Source organism: Humulus lupulus, chromosome 2 (assembly GCF_963169125.1).
Source record: "Humulus lupulus chromosome 2, drHumLupu1.1, whole genome shotgun sequence".
Taxonomy (NCBI): Eukaryota; Viridiplantae; Streptophyta; class Magnoliopsida; order Rosales; family Cannabaceae; genus Humulus; species Humulus lupulus.
Genome location: NC_084794.1, coordinates 126,415,572 through 126,425,535, shown reverse-complemented (window position 1 = coordinate 126,425,535; position 9,964 = coordinate 126,415,572). Strand labels below are relative to the sequence as shown.

General features: G+C 35.3%; 1 protein-coding gene across 1 annotated transcript; it reads right to left on the bottom strand.

The window, feature by feature from the left end:
- Positions 1 to 2,387: 2,387 nt before the first annotated feature.
- On the bottom strand, positions 2,388 to 4,221 carry LOC133818476 (uncharacterized). Its single transcript, XM_062251361.1, has 5 exons — positions 4,065 to 4,221; positions 3,723 to 3,937; positions 3,203 to 3,373; positions 2,794 to 3,029; positions 2,388 to 2,712 (listed from the first exon to the last, which is right to left on the bottom strand). Exons 1-5 carry the CDS (start codon positions 4,132 to 4,134, stop codon positions 2,457 to 2,459), a joined length of 948 nt encoding a protein of 315 aa, XP_062107345.1. The 5' UTR covers positions 4,135 to 4,221; the 3' UTR covers positions 2,388 to 2,456.
- Positions 4,222 to 9,964: the final 5,743 nt, after the last annotated feature.

Sequence of the window (9,964 nt, the reverse complement as noted above, 5' to 3'; positions counted from 1 at the left end):
CTAAGGCGGTTTGAGGCACGAGAGTTCATCTAGGCCGCAACACCCCAAGAACAGAGCCACGACGCGACCCTGCGAACCTAGAATTCCAGGAATTTTCAAAAATCCTAAGTCTCCCAAATCCATCCCAAACACCCTATTAACGAGAATTGACCACATAAATGTTCTTGGAAACACAGATAGACAAAATATACATCAAGAACTTGGCATAGCTAACTTAAAAACTTAAAGCCAACTTGAATTACATTTGAGAATCAAATTTCTCTAGCTGAAATCCAAGCTCTTGTCAAATCCCAAATCTTTCACCAAACTGATCCCCAACTTAATTCACCTCCAAGCTTAGAATTCACTAGCTTTTCTTCAAAGCCAAAAGAAAACTTCAAGGGGAAGGAAGGAGAGGAACGCGAGAGAGAGAGAGAGAGAGAGAGAGAGAGAAGGCATGTGTTCTGTCTTTTTTGAGTTAATAACTTAGCCACTTAACTTATATCATTCAAATGGTCCATAGACAAAAATGCCCCCACTCTACCACTTTCCTCTCAAAGCCCCTCAAGGGCAAAAGGGTCATTAGACATTCTAGTCCCACATTACACTTATAATTCCCAATTAATTCTACACATCCCGAAATATCACTATTTTCCCCAAAATACGACTCATACTCCAATGAGTCCTGGTAACTCACTGAAATACCCTTTGGCTCACCCCGAGTCGGGTATAGGTCATCATTGTGACTAAACCGCTATCTTGCTCAAAATGACCGACTTCTACCAAATATCTAAAATATACCCACATAACCATGTGGGCTCAAACATATAACACAGATAATTACAGATGTACCCATAGTAGGTTAAAATTACGAAAATGCCCTTCTTAACAAAAAGGGGCCTATACGCATATGTAATGAACTTAAACATGCATGATCAGTCATATTATAATATAACCCATGTAATTCACATAATCACATAATATTCAATAATGTCACATATAATTCAACTTATGCCCTAAGCCCTATTAAGAATTTTGGGATGTTAGACTTGGCCTCTGAGAGCCACCACCTATGGTGGTTCCTCTGTGTCCATGGGCCAAGGATAATCATCCTCATAAAACATGTCGTCTTTACCGTTGTAGTTGGCATTTTCATCGTAATCCTCCTAGGCCACCTCCGGGTATTCTGACAGAGGTGGTCGACTAAGCTATCCTCCCTCAGCTCTGGAGCGTTTTTTCTGGTGGTTACCATGACTGAATATTCAAAATTTTCTTCAAGCTCTCAATGAAAGCACCAAAATGTTGACAGTTTTTTTCACTATCAACTAATTAAACAAGAACTTAAAGAATTGCAGTTGAAAGACACAAATTTTACGTGGTTCAAGTTATAAAACAACCCTAGTCCACGAGACTTTAGAATGACTGTTCTTGAAGCTTGAGATGACAAGCTTCAATGGAGGTTTCTTAGGAAGCGTATATATTGTTCTGAGTATGAAAACTGGGATCAAAAGTCCAAAAGCCAAAAGTAATTTACAATGGAAGCTCTAGCCCTATTTATAGTGGTCGGGGACAACTAATTCCCTTAATGGGAATTTATTACAAACATTCACAATCATTTATGAGTTTAATGCTAATTAACACGTGTAGATACACTAATTGAGGTGGTGGGTCCAGGTGTATCACACGAGGCGCAATTCGTAGGTTGCAGTCCACTACTTTACGGGAGACATGTCCATGACACTATCATAATGCTGCTACACATTTCCCATGTCAGGCGGCACATTGGGACATGTCAATTGTGGAGTGTACGGGCTGGACACCACTACTTGAGGCACCAAAAGCTGTCAGATGGCCGCTTGCGGTACAAAGTTGTTGTGATTGACATGTGGCATTCCCTCCAAGTCATGAGGACAAATTCCTAGACATGGAGGACTAATTGACCAAGAAGACTGGAGGACCATAACGAATGTCCTCGGGATGTGGCATAACTTGAAAACATCCACGCTTGGAAACGAATTATAACGCACTGTGAGGAGTTTACGCTCCAAGGAGCTCTAGGCGAGCTCTGCAAGACTTCATTAGCACCCAAAAGGCCTAATTATTTCTCTAATGACTGCCACGTGTCCAATAAAAAAATCACAAACAACAAAATTATTTGAGAATTAACGTTAACAGAAAAATAAATTAAAAAAAAAGTGTTCAATATGGTTTGAAGTATGAGATTAAAACCCCAAGTTGTTGATAAATTGTACTTATTCCACTGACTTATTTCAATTACCACTTCCTATCTCAAAACGAGGCAAAGCTTAGGATCATATATCAATTATTTGGAATTCAAATATTTAAAGTAACTTTGGCCATTTATTTCCGTGCTTCACAACACACAACTTATTGCATAAACCATGACATAGTAAAAAGACAAACATTTCTTTTATTATTATTTTGGTGCCTGGCTTACACATAGAAAGCACCTTTTATTAGACAGTAGTACTATGCTTGTCAAGGAAAGTTATGATGAGCTGATTAGCCAGCACTGGTAGTTGTTCATGCACAAAATGGCATCCTTCTTCCAAAAAAATGATATCCAAATCAGGCACAAGTTGCTTCACTGTCCCACTCCTTATGTAGTCTTCCATTCCTGGAAATTTCAAGCAATAGTCCTTCTCACCCATGATTAGTAATGCCGGTGCATTCACTTTCGCATCACTTATACCAATATCCACTGACAAAGTCCTGCCACATAAACCAGTAACTTTTGATTAGTGGAACTTAATAAATGTTACTATTAAGCATATATAGAGGGAATTTTCTTGCCTGTATGGAACCTGCAAAGCATAACGAAAGCCAGACTTCTCATAGAGGGAAGCATAGGCTGAGAGGTCTTCCTCAGAGAACCAAGATGGTAGAGGAGTAGATGGATCAAACAAGTCCATGATTTCTTGGTTTTCATTAGCTACTGGGACCTCACTTCTTGAGAAGAGGGTGTAGATGTTTCTAATCACAGACTTCACATCAAAGCGCCCAAAATCTGCTTCTGCTCGCCCCGGTTCCTAATGACCAATTAATTCTAAGTAAGACTACACTTACAATATATTTGTTATGAACACTGCACATAAGTGAACAATTTGAAAACAAGGACCACAGAACAAACAGGGAGTTGTGTGGCCTTGAGTTTGTGACACAGTCATTGTTGAGAACAAAACATGAACAAAGTAATAAATACCTGCCATCTTGTGATATAGAATCCTTCGGGAAGGAGATGGTTTTGGACAGAATTGGAACCTGGAAGAATGTAAGGAATACCTAGTGTTACAACTCCAGATACCCTTTCTGGGTGAACTGCGGCCACTAAGTACGCTGGAATAGCTCCAAAATCTTTTCCCACTAAAAAAGCCTGTGTTTTTTTAATACAATCAAGTAGTTATAAGAAAATACTACATCTCAATGCTAGCTGTGATTAAAATTGATTGTTTTTTTTAAAAAAAAAAAAATCACTTTAAACAGTACTATCGAAGTGCTAACCAACCGATCACACAAAACCAAATCAAGGAAGTCAAAGCTACCTGGATAAATATATGAAATCTACACCAAAAGTAATGGAAGAGGTCAACTATATTTTTACATAATATTTTGTTGTTTTGTAAATGAAAAGGGAACTGTTGCGTTCTTAGAGAACCCTAGAATCCAAAAAAAAAAAGGCAGGGGACATGGCTTATCTCATTTAGGGAGGAAGAAAAAAGAACCTTGTTGATGGCAAGGGAATCCAAAAGGCCAATGACATCATCTATAAGATCTTGGAAGGTTGCTTTCTCAGGCTCTAGTGGCTGATCTGAGAGTCCATAGCCTCTGAAATCGAAGGCTATGGCACGGTAACCTTTGTTGGCCACTGCTATCATTTGGTGCCTCCATGTGTACCATATTTCTGGGAACCCATGTAAGAACACCACCACTTTTGGACCTGAAATTTCATATTAATTAACCAAAATAATGAGTAATAAAAAATATGTGTAGTGTTGTTGAAAAAAAAAATATATATATATATAAATATGGGTAGTGAATCATGAAAATCACACACAAGTACTTACCACTTCCAATTTCGGCTACATGAAGCTGTAGTCCTTTTACTTCCACTTGCTTATGCTCGATGTTTTCCATGTGTACCTGTGTAAGTTTTCAGGGGAGAGAAAGAGGTACGGGACTGATTGGTTTGGTAGCCGGATTGGATTTAATAATGTTAAAAACTTAAAATCTAGGGTAAATAGCATTTGGTTCCCAATTTATTTTTGTAAGTGTATGACTTAGGTCCAATTTTTTTTTCAGCATTTAGATTCCTAACCATTACTTTTTGCCTCATACAAATCTCAAAATGAGATTTTAATAAAATAAAAATAAATATATTATTTTGATAAATTAACCTAAATATCATCATCAAATACTAAAAAATAATTAATGAAAAAATATATTATTTCTCTAACATATATAATATAACACTTATATTAATTAGTGCATCATTATTAATTGTCAATGAAACAAATATATATACTTTAACTTTTAATGAAACAAAAAAAGTAAAATTATTTACTATGTAATTTTGTAATTAAAATTTTTAGAGTATGTGTGAATTTTTTTTAAACAATTTACGAGGAATTTAAATAAAAAGAAGTGTCGTGAGAAAAAAATGAGGTATACATAAAAGCACTCTTATTTGTTTATTAAAAATGAATTTGGTGTGATGTTAATGAATTTGGTTTGTTGCATGCATGAAGTATATAGTAATAGAGTTTTAATTTTTAATGCATTTATTTAGGTGCTGTTTGGTAACCATTAAAAAAACAGTTTTTTATTTATTTAATTAAAAATTTGACAATTAAACATAAAATAGCGTTTGGTAATTCTATTTTTATTTTTTATTTTTTAAAATTTTAAACAAAATTTATTAAATTTTGAAAATAGAAATTTTTCACTTTCAAAATTTTTTTAACAGTTTTTATTTTTTTCTTCTCTTCTTCAAATTAACACATCATATTGTTAAACAAAAAATAAAAATAAAAGTGATCAAACACGTTTATTATTTTTTGTTTTTAAAAACAAAAAACAAAAATAGTTACCAAACATATTTTTATTTTTTAAAAATAAAAAAACAAAAATAAAATAATATTTTTATTTTTGTGTTTAAAAAATTTAAAAACAAAAATTTTACCAAACGGACCCTTAATGTTTTTTTTTTTTTTTTGGTATGCGAAGCTGTACTTTAATATACCAAATCCTTATAAGAAATTGTGCTTGTTCTGTTATCTAAAGATTTGTGATTAGCCCCTCATACCTCTCTTTTTTCCTGATGTATTAACTTGCCATAACTATGTTAAAGAAAAAAGAAAATGATATTTTGCACTATAATCAAACTTATTCTCTGCCATGCTTAGAATAATTTATTAACCTTCCAATTGACAAAGTGATTCTTTCCAATTAATTTACATTTTGTGTAAATCTCATTGAACTAATAGTTTATTTATTAAATTGATACAGTCAATACATTTACACTGCAAATAACATATGCGCATGCATCAGAGCAATCATACTTAATAATTGAAATGATCTATTGCAGCATCTAGAAAGTATAAACTATTTCATAGGAAAAACAATTTCTGTTACATGTCGCAGTTTCTAGCTATTCTGAAAATTACTAATATTATTAGTAGAGATGATCAATAACATAACATTTTAATTCATTTATATGTAAATTTATTGAAGATCAAGTTAAATATTGAGCGAATGGGTCACACCATTGATAAGTGTTTTCAACAATTTATTTTATAATGATCTAGTAGTTCAAGGTGTGAGGATCCATTGATAAGTATATATAGAGAGAGATAAGACATGGATGTAATATTACTGAGAGGAGCTCTCTATCCACACCAGATTGGATTCGAAACATGACTTATTTATTATCTTACTATAACGAAACCAAATTGCATAATAGCTTCTTCCTAACATTTATTATCTTCTCTTCATAGATTTTATTGACAAAAACAAACAGGAAAAGTAGATAATGTTAAGTTTCCTAGGATACAAAATAGAACATTAATCTACCATGAGAAAACATACTTGTCTTGTTCCACAATCTGAAGACAAAGCAAAACTAAAATGATACTGAACAACAATCTTGCTTAAAACTCCAATTTTTTTTCTCCAACTATATTTCTTGATGAAGGGTATATTTAGTTTTGGCTCCTCATTTATGTATACATGTTTTTTATACTAGTGAATTAATTGTTTATTTAACTTAATTTGTTGGTGTACAACTTAGATAGTTGTCTTTGTTTGCTAAATACAATGTACCTAGCTGCGATCACTTGGTGGTATTCAATTATCTGTTTTTGTATTTGTAACTATCCACACTACCAAAAAATTAAAATTATTTTTATAGTTGTAACTATTTACTACAACTCCACTTAAAAAATAAAACAGACTTTTATAGATATAACCAGTTACCACACATCACTAAAAAATTGATAGTGACAAATGATTACTACCACCAAAAAAATCCACCCTTTTTTTTAGAAAGGGATTTAATTGATCACCAACCATTGGATAAGAGAAAAAAGAGGGATGGTTGACTTCGCACAACCGGCACAGGGTATTCATTGCTGCTGGCCTCAACCGGTCCACTAGAACGGTTGGAGCAACTAGAGCTCCTATTATCCCTCGAAGCTGCTGTTGGTTGTAGGCTATGCTCGATTTGCACCACTGGGCTTACCCATTTTTTTAGTGGATCATGCCTTCGTACTTTTTTGGATTTAAGCCTTCCATTTCTCTTCGATTTATTGAACAGATGGGACTTTTCTCTCTCCAACTGGACTAGAATAAAGGAGGGTCGGCCTGATCTTTTATAGTGGTAACCGGTTACAGCGGAGAAAATGTTGATTGAAGAAGATAAAAAATAGAAAAAAAAAAAGAAAACAAAACATTTTCCAATGTCTGAACAAAAAAAATAAATTAAAAATAATACCTACAATTACTGAAATACACTCACAAAAATTTATAATTAGCCAAAATAATCTTATATAATTAAATAGGGTAAAACTAATTAATTATTGCACAAATATGGGAAAAAAAATCCCTTCAAAAAGTAAGAAAACATAAAATACCATATAAAATGCACACACAAAAAACAAATGCCATATTTATCAAAGTTTAGAAATTTTTCCCATATTTCATGTAAATTCCACTTTTTTATATTAAAGTTTCTAAATCAAAGGCCCATGAATCTTCTTAAGTATCTGTATTATATCATTCCAGTTTTATTTAGTTAGTTATTTGAGATATTTTAAATTATTTTTAGTTATTATTGTATCATATGTAAATTGAAAAATTGGAATAGATTACTGTTGATTGGCTTTTTCGTCAACTAATAAAATAATGAAAAGCTTAAAGAAGAAGAAGATCAAACACTAGGATTTACGCGGTCCAGGCTAATAATTAGCCCTAGTCCCCAAATTAATTATATTGAAGGTGAAAAACTTGCAAATCTCAAGCTCTCTTAGGATCCAGGCAGTGTTTTTGCTAACCCTAAAAGTTCGGATCCTCTTACAAGTAATGCCCTAGCCCTATTTGTAGGCGACTGAGGGAATTAAACTTATTAATTTGAGCTAATTACAATTACTTCTCTCATAATGGGATTAGTTATTACATAAATGCAAATTTTCTATATTAAATAGGTTGGTGGGCCCCATTAGATATTTAGCGAGCTCCATATGAGGATGTTAAGTCCACTACTTTATTGTAAAGTGCCTCTGAAACTGTAAGGGTGGTAGTTGTACGTTCTCCCATGTCAGAGGGTGTCGTGAGACATCCATTTTTCCACTTCAACGGAATCGACAACATGATTTCTACAACCACTAGGTGTCGAACAAGTGTCTGTGGTCTAGAGTGCCTCTCTAGTCGACACTTGGCAATTGTCATCCTCTCCTAGAGGAGGTCCTTTGGTACTGTGATGAATTGGTCACGGTTCGAGGGGCTCTAGAGGATCATCTTCTGACTAAATCATCAGAATGTGTTGACTGTTAATGGCATACTCCTCCTCTAGTAGCAATAATGACAAGAACCAGACTCGAGCTCTTGAAAGAGGCTAAACGACGTAGTAACTTATGCCACATGTCAAATGTTGAAAATGTAGACAACATTTCCCCCTAAGTAATTGTGGAGACTTATAAAATAGTTGTCATCTTCTCAAGAATCTGTCTTTAGGTCATGACCGACAGGGATCCCCGAGCACTGACATTTCTAAAAATGGGGTGCCACGTGTAGACTCTCATTGCTTGAACCGTCAATCGATGTTATTTCATGAGGGGTCTTTTCCATACCCGAGGCTTTCTTTCACCTTTCGAGAACAACCATCACCTCGATTTTTGTGACTGTTAGATCACGCTCGAGTACCTACTCGTAGGTGATCAATGGCTGGGGGCAATGGACTTTTTTTTAACGATGTTTGGGGTTTTGAATTTAATTATCTCTCCTCCTTTAATTTTTGACATTTACACTTTCATTTTTGCATAAACTTCTTCATTCCTCAGAATCCCTTTCGTCCCTAGAAACCCATTTCCATAATCCACACTCCCTTACTTTGTAAAATTTGTGTTTAGCCTAGATACTTGGAGAGAATCTAGTTACTTCTAGGCTAACGAAGCCAATTAAATCAAAGTCCGCATCCATCTTCACATGTATATCCAATTTTTAACGAGTAAGTCTTCTTCACTTTGCTTCTGTTGATGGTTTTGTACTTTTGTTCTTGGTAAATCTGTTTCTATGGCTTTTTGGGATAATGAACATGATAGGATTTTAGGGCACTCCCTTTTGTGCTTTTTCATGCCCTTTCTAGTGAAATACCTAGTTGTAAGTGGCCTATTTACGTTCTGACCAGAAAATTGCCTTCTCGGTTTTGTTTCTTGGAATTTCCTAGAATCTGGCTGTGCTTGGCTGTATATTTCGAATCTTTGATGGTGTTTCTGGGATGCACTTCGTTGCTCTGGGAGCGCCTCTTCTTTTAGAAATTTTTTATTTTTTCCTTTTTTCTCTATCCTCGAGCAGTTGTCTTAGGGTATTCTCTTGTTTTGGCAAATTTTTTTTTCGGTCAGGATACTAACTGCTTGGTTTTGTTTTAGATGTTTGAGGAGCACAATAAACATCATACAGGAGATTCAAGACATGGCCCATGAACAAAATTTGGCCCCATTGAACGCTCATGTGTTCGAGCGCTTAGCGCCAATGGAAGCAACTCCGGTGTCGAAGAGGCCATTGGCGGCTAAGGAGTGTTATGGTATGTGTCTTCTAATCGAGGAAGAGGTCAACATGGGCTCACTCCTCAATGATTCAATCCAATACAAAGCCTCCAAGTTTGAGGCAGAGCATATCCTATCCAAGCTGAGGAACTTGGATGCTTTATCCAACATTAAGGCACACTATGGGATTTGCTAGGATGGCTACCTAATAAGGCAGTGCTGGGAAGCGGAGAGGTCCCATCATAACATTCATGACTTCAGCACTTGGAGCCAATCTCACCTGCGCTTGTATTTTCGTCAACTTCTTGAAGTTTGTGGGTATCGCTCAATTTTAGTTAATCCCCAATGGCTACCGGGTCCTCGCGGGCTTGTACATCTTGTACAAGCACCACAATTAGTCTGAGCCTTCTTCGGCTGAAATACTCTATCCCTATAGCTTTCGGCCAATCCAAAGAAGAAAGGTAGTCACCTTGATGGGTTCTAAACCCTAATGAAGTACTCTCAATCCAAATACAAGGCTCCACACCAAAACGATAGCCATGCTCGGGACTTCAAGGATCATTTCTTCTACACCACGGGGTTCCCCATTCAAGCCAACCCAACCTTGCTACTAGACTTCGCCAAAGTTGGTAAGCCTAATCGACATTTCCCGAGGACTTCTTAGAGTTAGGTTTTCCCTTGCTTACGTTAAGTTCTTTTTCTTTGGT